Source organism: Helobdella robusta, assembly GCF_000326865.2.
Source record: "Helobdella robusta unplaced genomic scaffold HELROscaffold_4, whole genome shotgun sequence".
Classification (NCBI taxonomy): Eukaryota; Metazoa; Annelida; class Clitellata; order Rhynchobdellida; family Glossiphoniidae; genus Helobdella; species Helobdella robusta.
Genome location: NW_008704902.1, coordinates 3,745,116 through 3,758,079, shown reverse-complemented (window position 1 = coordinate 3,758,079; position 12,964 = coordinate 3,745,116). Strand labels below are relative to the sequence as shown.

The window sequence follows — 12,964 nt, the reverse complement described above, 5'->3', positions numbered from 1 at the left end:
TCAGGAAGTAGGCGGTTTTCAACCTACAACAAAAATAAATTCTCCATAGTTTAATGTAATCCATAACTAATCACGATAAAAACGCTTTGTTCATTTGTATATCTTTCATCGATATAATATATATATATATATATATATATATATATATATAACTATATATGTATATATATGTGTGTGTGTATTTTTTTTTTCAAAATTTGTGTATATATATATATATACATATATATGTGTGTGTGTGTGTTTGTGTGTGTGTGTGTATTTTTACACATACTTACACATATTTGTATGTGTAAGTATTTGTAGTATAAGTATAGTATAAGAAAGAAAAGATATATAAATATAATATGTGTGCATAACGCGTAACAAAAACAAAATGTATTTGCGAGCATTTTCATTATTAGATTGACCCGTCAATTCGCGGACAATATCATCACTATAATCACCATCATCGTCATCCGTATCATCATCAGTATCATTATAATCTTCAATATCATTATCAGTAATAATCTCATCATCATCAACATCATCGTTATTATCATCCTCATTATATTATCGTTATCTTTACCGTCATCTGCACTGTCGCTACCATCATCATCATCATCGTTATCAGTATTACATCATCGTCGTCTTCATCTTCAGCTGACATTTAAAAAAGCTGTCCTTGCGACATCAGTTGAGCTTATTTAACGCTTGAAAAGAACTGAAAAAATTTTATGACAAATTTTTATAAACTGGCGTGTGCTAGTTTGTGTGTGCGTGCCTGGTTCAACGCCCTTACAAAAATATAACACACAATTTATTACAGATTTGTTTAATAATATTCGTATCTTAATCGGTACCTCATTTAGTTTACCTGTAACCTGTCTGAAACAACATCAACGAAGCAATAGTGAACAATCTATCTATCCATAGAATATTACGAGAAAAATCCATTTGAGTTAATTCAGAAATTATGTTTAGACATTTAAGTAGAGCAGATAAAACCTACAAACTTGAACAACCCTTATAACAATTGCAACAGGCACGGTAACAATTGTAACCGATTTATAACAACTCTTATGACAACAATTGTAGTAACCATTTCAATTGCATCTGTATCTGTACTACACACAGCCTATGGTTAATTACATAAAAATGAGCCCACCCGCCGACCGAACGATCAACATCAAATGAAGAACCTTAATTATAATTTTATTATTTTGTTGCTTCAAAGATTTCAAACAGCGCTATCAGTTTCAGTTTTATTTATTATTGATAATTATTAATATTTATTTCATCAATAAACATTTTCTTGCAATTGAATTTTCTCCTACACACGTTAGTAATTTAAAAAATTCCTCTCAGGTAGAAATAACGAAACAGTTTCGTTTCGATTTCAATTCGATTCCATCGTAATAAAAAGTAATAACGGTTTAGTTATTGTAGGAGAGACGTAATGAATAAGAAGGACGATCGTGTATGTAGTGGTGTTGATTCTAGAAGAGCAGCGCCAGTGTTGATGGCCACCTAATTGGAAGAAGGCTTCATGCAATTAGGTGGCCGTGCATTCGAAAGCTGCTGCCGTTATTAGATTATTACCAGCTTCATTGTCCTTCATGCCGTTAACTACAATTACCAAACAAGGATATCTTCATCGTCGTCGTTTTCGTCTTCATCATTATCTTTTTCTCATTGTCACCTGTACCATCATCATTTTTAATTGTTCATCATCATCATATTATTATTGTTATTATTATCATCATTATTATTATTGTTATTATTACCACACACGATATTGTGGCATCCGATACTGCAGCGTAATTCAGCCTAATTGATACTATTGAAGAGTAATTTCCACGTAGAGTTGACGCCAAGTAAGTAATCAAATGGAGTTAGCAGGGATAATTTGTGGCCTGGAAAAGTGCGAGATAGGGGTAAAATATGAGATTCGTCCCGGGTGTTAGATGCAAAATGTTTCTCTCCTTGTCCTTAGGAACGTGTTTTAACCAAATCCATGAAAAATTGGTTGTAAAAACAAGTCCGAACTTCCCACCGTAACGGACCTCCGACTCAACTCGATTCAGGTGAGACGTGGGCGTTCTGCGGCAGAGCTCAACCCACCCATTAACTGCTTGCCAAAAATGAAGACGATGCCTGATGGGAGACATATTTATTTCAGCTGCGGCTCTTTCCGAATTATTAAAATTGTGCTAAAAAATTTTTCAAAAATGTATTTATATATATTATATGCAGCACATATAAATGTATATACATATTTAGTAACCATGCGACGTCAACAGAAATGAAATTAAGCTCAAAACAAGTTAGACAGAGAAAATGCATTAAAAAGCAACAGAATGACCCCACAGACAAGCATGTACGTACAGTACAAACAAACAAACCAAACAACACATAATATTGCCTCAACAGTTATGAAACATGAAGCACTAACGACAATAACATTACCAACCATAACAACAACATCAACAACAACATCAGCAGCAGCAACATTGACGTCATTAGCAGCCTTCTTCTTTGCGATGGCGACATCTGTTTTTCAAAATCGATTAACAACATGTATAATAATAATATGATAACAATAATTGCGCCACGATGCATACGTGCGTTTGCTTTCAAGTATTATGCGGTGCATCTGCATATGAATGTTATCATGAACATAACTCCTATGCAATGATAAATATTAAACAGTAACACATGTACGCGCATACACAAATGTCTGTGTTCAAGTAAGTGCTACTAATTTTAACTTCCTTTTAACACAAAGAGGAATATTTACGATAGTTCAAATAAAACTTTATCTTTATCTTCATCATTATGTCAAATTATTAAATAAAATCATTCTTTAAATCCAGGTAATTTAATTTATTGAACAATTGATTAGCAGCTACTAAAATTTAGCAAAACATAGCCTATACTATAAAATCATTTACCTGAATTAATTGAAGTCATCTGTTGAACAATTTCTGACAAACGATGTTTTGTTATTTCAAAATTAATAGCGGTTTCGAAAAAAAAACTATTCAAACGTTCCTGAATTTTATTTTGAATAAAAAGTTAAAAATGCAGGCTATAAATAAATGAACGAAAGAATTGAAGCAGGCAAGAAGCAAGCTCCATTCATCATTGTCAACGGTGGACATCTCGTACACTTGAGATCTTCCATTTTTAATTTTATCTCTCTTCCATACATCACACAAATATGTTTTCTGTAATGTTTAAATGTAAATGTAAACTTTTATCTGCGTATATGTACGTATAAATACGTATGAATTTTATAAGGTGGTATATGTGTATGTGTGTATGGGCGTCTCTATGTATAGATATGTGTGTGTGTGTGTGTGTGTGTGTGTGTGTGTGTGTGTGTGTGTGTGTGTGTGTGTGTGTGTGTGTGTGTGTGTGTGCAATGGCTGATCGTATTAAGATTGTTTTTAAACTTAACTACAATCTACCAGTTCTTTACTTTTTTTAAACTTTATTTGATAGTCAAATAATTATTTTTGTTTGTTATTTTTTAAAATATATAATGAAGACAGACTCAGAAAGCAAGACATACATAACAAAAAAAAGGAAAAATTATACCAAAATATAAATTACGGAAAATGCACATAAAGAAAATATGTTACACACAAAAATATTTAAAAAATGATATTGTATGAATAAAAAGTAATTAATCAAAATAGAAAATGAATGGAAAAATAATGAAATTATAAAAAATGAATAAGAGAAATCAACAAAATTCGGAAATTCTAAAATGTGGATGGAGCCCATATAGATTTCTTTACGACCAACGGACAGTTGTATATGTAGAAGAAGCAACAAACTCAAATTATTCAGTAATTGATGCATTGTTCGTCATCTCCTGGGAATGATGCTGTCAAATAAATGTTTGGGATTCATTCATCTGATGCGTTTGTATGCCAGGAGGATGACAATTTTAAAACAAATTCCTTAATGAGCGGGAAGCCAGTGAAGAACAAAGAGGATCAGTTAAACGTGATCATATTTCTCTATCAACTTTACCGCTTGATTCTGAATAGACTGCAATGTTGTAATGTTATCGCAAGAGAACCATTTAAAAGAATATTACAATGATAATCAACTTTAGCACGAACGAACGAGTGCACTCATTGTGAAGTATGCTTTTGTAAATAATTTTTGCTTAAGTTTTCTATAGACACCCAGCGGTCGAGAAGAGTTTGTTCATGTGCAAGTGTTAGGTGACACGTCGTGTTCCGATGTTCAAAATTCAAGACCAAAACCTTCAACTTCGGTAGGACCAATGTTCATATTTGATCATCTAAACAATTAGAAACTGGGTTTTACGTTTATTCATCGCGAGCCTGTTTTTTTTTATCATCCGTTTGTTCACCTTTGAAAGAGAAAACGTAAATCGGTTGTCCAAATCATCAAAAATAATAAGAGAAGAATTTGAAATCATATGAATGTCGTAAAATATACTTTTCAATTATTTCTAAAACATCTGCTGTGTAAAGCAAAAACGAGAAGAGCCCTAAAACCGAGCTCGAGCCCTGTGGAACACCAAGAAAACTTCGAAAGGTGCCAAATTTGATTTAAACATAACATGTTGATCGTGACCTGCACACTATTTGACAATTTATGTTTTTAAAAGTATGTAAGTATGTATTTATGTACGTATGTCTGTATGACTGCGTAAGTATGTCTGTTTGTATTATATAAGATGATAAATACATCTTTCAATTGTTATTCTTCCATCCATGAAAACAGACATGCAAATCTAATAAAAATTCCGTTTTCAACTGAATCGAAAAATTGATGGTTCCCACAAGCAAGCCAGCGAAACGATCAGAAATTAGCAAACAATTTGCCTCACATTCTTCAATCCTGTTGTTGTTCATTATTAAATAAATATTTATATACCTTCAAATAGTCATCCTCACAGATGTTTGAAGTTAATGTTACCATAAATTATACGTTGAAGTATGTATTGTTTCTTATAGACAAACGCAGCTGCAAGATGCGAGTGCATTTGATTTTAAGCATTCACATTTCAGAACATGTTCAAAAAACACAATAAATATAACAAGACATTTTCTATGAAAACAATTAGCAACTAATATTTTAATATTAGTATTTTAAGTATTTTAAAGTATTTTAATGTTTTTATGTCAATATATTAGTCATTTTTATTTAACTTTGTTATTTCATTTGCTAAATATTTGTAATCAAACGCAATAAATATTGTAATCCTGTTTTAATATCTTGCTCCCAGTATTTTTCGTGTCAGTTTTGCAAATTTTTGCATCTCACATTCGACAGACAACAAACTTTGTTTTATTTTTCAATTCATCCAAACGTTAAAAAGTTTTCAAAACAGCAAAACAAAAGTTAAAACAAATGTTGCGAATCGTCATTTGGTGAACCAACGCTTCGTTCAGAAGGTTGATGTCGCAACAACAGCATGCAACAACATCATGCAACAGCATGCAACAACATCATGCAACAGCATGCAACAACATCATGCAACAGCATGCAACAATATCATGCAACAGCATGCAACAACATCATGCAACAGCATGCAACAACATCATGCAACAGCATGCAACAACATCATGCAACAGCATGCAACAACATCATGCAACAGCATGCAACAACATCATGCAACAGCATGCAACAACATCATGCAACAGCATGCAACAACATCATGCAACAGCATGCAACAACATCATGCAACAGCATGCAACAACATCATGCAACAGCATGCAACAATATCATGCAACAGCATGCAACAACATCATGCAACAGCATGCAACAACATCATGCAACAGCATGCAACAACATCATGCAACAGCATGCAACAACATCATGCAACAGCATGCAACAACATCATGCAACAGCATGCAACAACATCATGCAACAGCATGCAACAACATCATGCAACAGCATGCAACAACATCATGCAACAGCATGCAACAATATCATGCAACAGCATGCAACAACATCATGCAACAGCATGCAACAACATCATGCAACAGCATGCAACAATATCATGCAACAGCATGCAACAACATCATGCAACAGCATGCAACAACATCATGCAACAGCATGCAACAATATCATGGCAGGCAAGCGAGCAAGCAATCCACGTCATGCTCAACTTCATTTCTCCAAACACTGCCCTCTCTCTTTACAAAATAGCATTCAATTTTATTCAATAAAGTTTTGCAAGCATGATAGATGACCAGACGCTTTGACTTGCACGGCTCAAATATTGCTGTCAGAGTCTTGGTTTATAACTAGACATAACATTTACTTCATGAGTATGTTGGAGTGTTTTGCATGTACCATGCATTCATTGCATGTCACGCGTAGTTTCGTCTTGAGTGTGTTGAAATGTTTCAATTGTTCAGTGTGAATATTTCAACTACGCAACAATTTTTGATTACACATTCTTCACAAAGAACATGCTTATGCATACAAATATGAATACTAATGTAAATGAAGTTGGACCCGAATTTGTTTTAACAATGTTGCAATAATTATTTCATATGCTTCTTTAACGAACGCACATTTCTATTTATATATGAACACTGCATAAAACATGAGAGTTGAATTGGCTTCATTCTCTTCAACGGTGCGTGTCTTGTAATTCAAAAAAGTCTGCATCCGCGTGATAACGTAAGGCGAAACAACAATAAAACACGACCAACAGCTGCTGTTGAGTTTGAACTCCAACTACAATATACGGACGCAACAACACATGCAACCACACATGCAACAACAAATAAAACAATACACTCAAAAACACACGAAATTACACATAAAATACTGTTAATGTAATAATTATTATCATAATCCCAATTATTATCAGTGTTTCACAACTGGAACATTAGTGATATCGGCATTTTTGCTGTCAGTCGTCGGCAACACGGCGTGCATACACAACAACAACAACAACAACACATGCAACAACACAAGCAACAGTTATACTACTGTTGTTGTAATTACTATCATCTTTATTTATCGTAGCGTTTCAGCAGCAACATTCATATTATTCCATCATTTCTCACCATTCAATGATATCAATGAAAAAAGCTGAAAGAAACACTTCAAAAAGTAATTATGAAATAAGAAAATCATTTTCCCAAATGATATTACTATTTTTGATGTAGTAAATTTTTATCGGGATCGCAAAAATTAAAAATAATAAAAGAATAAAAACTAACGAAACCAAAGCGGTTGAAACTCATTAAAAGGTAGGAGGAGGAGAGAGTTTCACATGTTGCTCCTCCCTTTGACACGCAATGCTTTCATAAATATTTATTTAATTAAAACGATGCAGACAAAAATTACTTTCGCTTCTGTTTTTGTGTTTCTAACTACACCAGAGTAATGCAACAAAACAATTCTTTATATCACACGGTTTATTATTGTTTAGGGTTTGGGAATTTTAATTTTACCTTGAACTTTTTTCACTTAAGATGTCAACAGCATCATCATATTTGTTGCCGTAACCAGAGCAAAGTTTGATTGAAATATAAATTATTATTTTTCAATATTGTCATTAGCAAAAAGCAAAATACAAAGACTTGCCTTTTTCACTAATTAGCTGTCCTTTGAAAAACAATTTTTTAAATATAAGAAATCAAATAAAGCTGTAGACTAAAAATAATTTAAGACTCAAAATAATTTACCATGTTCTACTCCAACACATTTTATTTGAGAGAATTTTATGGAATTCACGGGCCTAAAGTTATTCGCAAGGAACTTAAACTGTCTGACACAGGAAACCATTACCTTAGTCATGTGAGTGGCCACCAAATGATGATGACTGACCATCAAGTAGAAATAACTCTTACGACTGAAACATTCAAACAGTTTACAATGATTGATACCAAATTTTCAGAAAGAGTTTGCATCTCATATATAAAATTGTTTTTATTACGTTATTTATAGATTGACAATGATTTGTTTGCTTACCTCTAAAATTTACAGTGAATGTTCTTGTTTGAAACATCTTTGTGAAACCATCATTAAAACAAAATGTTTGCACTGCTGGTGAGTTAGATGAAAATGGTGTTGGCATAATAAAGCCAGTTAGCCTAAATAAAATTTCTTGTTTATAAAACTTCTTCCACTCTCATACCCTCAAAACAGTTATAATCTTGCTACAGGATTTCAGAAATTGTTTGGCTTCATCGGTAGTTAAAAAACTCCTTTTTCTGCCCAGGTGTATTTCAACAATTGTCGCCGAAAATTTAGGGTTGCCATCAAAATGAATACAATGTCCATTCTCCCAATTACAAATGATGCTGATGTCGATGTAGCTGATGATGATGGTAATTATGTAACAATGCTGGTGCTATTGATATGAAAGCAAAGTAGTAGTCGTGTTTAAATCGTGGTTGAAGATAAATTTTGAACAACTATACTGCAACAGCATTATGTATGATTCAAACAGCTGTATGTAACGTATGCAACAACATTATGTTTCAAACAACTTTAGCACACACCAAGCAAATTAAACTATCTAACCAAGATGAAGGTGATAACGACTAGCTACACATACAGCAGATGATACAGATGATAATTACGTACGATGATGAGAGCATCTCCAATGGAAGGACTCACTTCAGCATGATCACAACAATAATCTGCACTAAACCGTTCATAACCATAAATCTCTTGGAAGTCTCATTCGTCAAGTGAGCATTAGTGGGATTATATTTTCTTACGCAACCTCGCCGATGACGTCATTGCTGGAACGGATCAACATCTTTAACGTTACACGCAGAACATATCCGCAACTTCCGCAACCTCACGAACACCAAGCCAATGAGTGACGTCATTTCTATCTTGTCCATTTAATTTCTTGGCTTATTTAAATATTGTTCAGAAACTTTTTCATAGAGGAAAAAGTTTTTACCGAAGGAAAAGGTAAATATAAATTAATGTTTGATTAATTATTAATATTAATTTGATATTAATTAATTAATGTTTTGATTTTAAGCGATATAATGTTAACCTAATACCACAACTTCATTAATTCAAATTTTCTGTTTTACTTATTAATGATAATTTTAAATTTCAATTTATCATAATGATCTTGCAGAACTGTATTTGAAATAAATATTAATGAATCTACATTTACTTTTTATGTTCTTAAAACGTGAGTGTACTTGTGCGTATTGCGTGTACGAGCACTGAAGTACCCATATGTGCACAACATCAAACGATTTCTATCCTATTGGCCTCCGAGGAAATCATATCATGAAGAATTCCACAGAGTGCATCCTCATATAACCACTTACGTTCCAGCAAGCGCAGAGCGTACGTACACGCATAATCATTACAAACTTCATATTCATAATAATTTTGTTACTATCAATTCCAATGTGTGTGTGTGTGTGTGTGTGTGTGTGTGTGTGTGTGTGTGTGTGTGTGTGTGTGTGTGTCTGTATGTATGTATGTATGTATGTATGTATGTATGTATGTATGTATGTTTTTTTTTCGAGGTAGGAAAATACATTTACGTATTCCCAGGCCACAGCCCTTGGATATGTCAGACTCGAAAAAAATGAAATCCCATACCGACTAAAAACCTCTTCGACATCTGGCCCCTGTTTCCCCGTTGACCCGCCGTTAGGCATTACTACACGGGGAGAGGATCATAGCTATTTGCTTTTCCTTCTGTTAATTTCTACCTTTAATGTATTTTTCTATTTTTCAACTTTGTTTGCTTCTATTTTCCAACTTTGTTTGCTATTTGTCTTTCTATCGTACGTAGATTTCGGAAAACCTCAGACGAAAATGAATCGATCGCATTCCAAGCAATTTTAGATGTGAGCATTGTATGCATGTATGTATGTATGTATGTATGTATGTATGAATGTATGCATGCATGCATGTATGTATGTATGTATGTATGTATGTATGTATGTATGTATGTATGTATGTATGTATGTATGTATGTATGTATGTATGTATGTATGTATGTATGTATGTATGTATGTATGTATGTTAAAACCAAAACATGAGTGACACTGAACAGTCAAACATCAAGTAACAAATGGATTAACGCTTTGATTTGTCGTTAATTGCACATGTCGGTATGTATGTATGTATGTATGTATGTATGTATGTATGTGCGAGCCCTTGGTTAAAAACAATAGCCATAAAAACTATCATTTCGCCCCTGCTCAACAGATAATATTAGTTACAGGGTCTCGCACAGAAGGGCACTTAGCAATGTTCTCTAAAATACAAAATGAATTAAACTTTTGCAACAACAACGATATATTTTGCTAAATATAAATTTTATCATTGGGATCACCAGATTTTTCAACTATTTTAGTACCAATGTTATCAAAAAATAATTGTGTCTGTTTATCCACTGGGCCAAATGTCTCCATACAGATCGGAACGAAAACTCTCGTATTGTCGTTTAGATGTTTGTACTTAGTATTCTTGAAATCAGCAGCTTTCACCGCAGCGGAACCTTGCTCCCTAGCCGTGTAATTGATGTACCTTTCGGCTAACGTGTGAGGAAACGTCACATCCCATGATAAACAACAACCTTGGGACCACGGTACCAGAGTGTAACCATCTGGCCTGAAGTTGCTTTCAGATAGTAGGCTGCTGGTTCCTTAACGGCGGGTATATCTGCTTTCTGAAATAATCTGCATGTATAATCATTCATGGCAGAGTGTCTTGCTTGTCTTCCTGAACCAAGCCTACACGATAAACCATGGTGACCTAACTGAAAAACATCCGCCCCACACAAGCATCTGTAACCTGACACCACCGGTAACCCAAGTCTCAAGCATAAACTCACTCTAATAGAACCATTGTCGAGCCTTGTACCACAAGCTGTACTGGGAATGGCCCTTAGCCAAGCAGACCCCAATTCACTTCTGACGGCCATCAACCTGGCCTTATCTGAGGGAGAGTCATTTAATTCATCCAGTTTTGATTTTGAAACATTCAAAAATGGTTCATTCCATTTCTTCTGCGAACACACATTTATGTCCATTATATCCCCGTAAACCGTGCACCAACGCCAAAATGTTTCAAGTCTCAAATCATCCTGGTATGCTACATTCATTGGTAAGATTTTATCCTGGAGGGATGCCGTGGCCGCGGCCGATGACAAAAATGCTGATGGTGCCAACTCGGCCACGACACCCAAACCCAGTCCACCCATATTTACCGGCAATATAGCCTGCCTCCAACCTTTATCATCAAAAAACACATTAAATATAGTCTGAAAACTCATGCGCAGTTCGTTGTTGAATTCATCTGATGTTTGTTGAGACGGGCCAGGAGAGGTACGTAAAAAGTATGACAGCCTTGGAATGAATGCCGCCTGCGTCAACAGGACAAGGGCGTCATGCTTGCTAATCTCCGTCATCATTGACATAATATGTTTAAAATCCTCCAGCTTTTTAGCCCAAAAATTATCATGGCGTATTCCTCTACAAACTATCGAACCCAAAAATTCTAGGTCATTCATCTCAATTCTTTCAATATTTGATTGGGCGAGAGATAAAGCTGTTGAATTTGTAGTGATTTCACATTTTTTTAAATTCAACTTGAAACTATATTCACGACCATTACTGTTGATCAATTCCACATCATCCATTAGGTCCTTTACACATCCCCCCCAACGCAATATCATCCAAGTATGCGACAACAAATTTAGATCGAAATGCCTTTACCAGTGGGTCAATCGACAGCGAAAAAAGCAACGGTCCCAAAGGATCCCCTTATTGCACACCTTCTGATGAAAAAATGATGCTGTTACCAAGTGACAGGAATGAATCAGCATCGTACGCCAACCAGCAAAAATTGAAAATTTCTGAGAGCCGAGATTTGAAGCATATGGTCACAACGAATCGAATTGAAAGCATTTGAGAAATCAAGTTTTAGAAAGCCTTCATCTTCCTTCATATTATTGACGAATCGCCTGACAGCGTGTATCGCTCCTTCTGCTCTACCGCTAATCCCGACACCAACCTGCTGAGACCCACCCTGTCCTTGATGACCAATAACGCACATTTTGCAGCCCAGCGTCTCCATACACATCCAATGGCAATAGGTCTGACACCACCGTCCTTCTTTGACAAGGCCACCAATCTCCCGTCAAACAAGTATGGAACTACCTCGGGTGGACAAACGCCGCCCAACAGCAGATTGATAAAACCGGTCATGGCACTGATGAGTTTTGCTGTTTCTATCTTATCATGCGTTAAATCCCTTAAGTGCTTTGGGGTTAGACCATCTCTACCTCCTGAGATTCCTTTTGGAAACTGTCTCAAGCACAACATAATTTGTTGGGGATTAACTGTAACGCTTATCGATTCTTTGTTGGGACTTGGTTTTCTGTCTAACGGAGCGGGAGGATGCTTGTCCTTTAGGGAGTTGATAGTGTCTGTCGAATCCGGAGCCATCGTATCCGTCGATGCTAAAATCCTCATAGCATTTCTAACGTTTCCCTGTTCTATTTTGCATTTGACTAAAGCACTTAGCTTTGGTTTACGAACCCTTTCATCTTGCCCCTTTACAATTGGTTCGACAGATTTCATCAACTTCTCCAACGAGCCCTCTCCAAAGGCATTTAATCTGCTATTAATTTTTGCGCTGATGTTTTTTTGTCCACCATCTCGAAGCTCCTTTCGGAGAATCAAGCGGAGAATAAATAGCAACCTGAACCAGAGAGTGGCATTTGATAGGTTATCGCAGATGTTTTTCAAAATATCCTTCAACATCCGGCCAAACTTACCACGTGATTGCTTGCGCACATGGTCAACTAACCGACAGCCAGATGATTTTTCAAAAAAATTTTCAGCCTGGTGCCCACAGAGATGTTGTGCCACGTTGGGTGTATGTATGTATGCATGTATGTATGTATGTATGTATGTATGTATGTATGTATGTATGTATGTATGTATGTATGTATGTATGTATGTATGTATGTATGTATGTA

At 35.1% G+C, this 12,964-nt stretch overlaps 1 protein-coding gene across 1 annotated transcript; it reads right to left on the bottom strand.

The window, feature by feature from the left end:
* Window positions 1-10,283: 10,283 nt before the first annotated feature.
* On the bottom strand, window positions 10,284-12,746 carry HELRODRAFT_162454 (hypothetical protein; the record flags this gene model as incomplete). The annotated part of the gene is made up of 3 exons (XM_009024653.1): window positions 10,284-10,513; window positions 10,564-11,498; window positions 12,103-12,746. The coding sequence occupies 3 exons, from the start codon at window positions 12,744-12,746 to the stop codon at window positions 10,284-10,286; spliced, it is 1,809 nt and encodes a 602-aa protein (XP_009022901.1).
* Window positions 12,747-12,964: the final 218 nt, after the last annotated feature.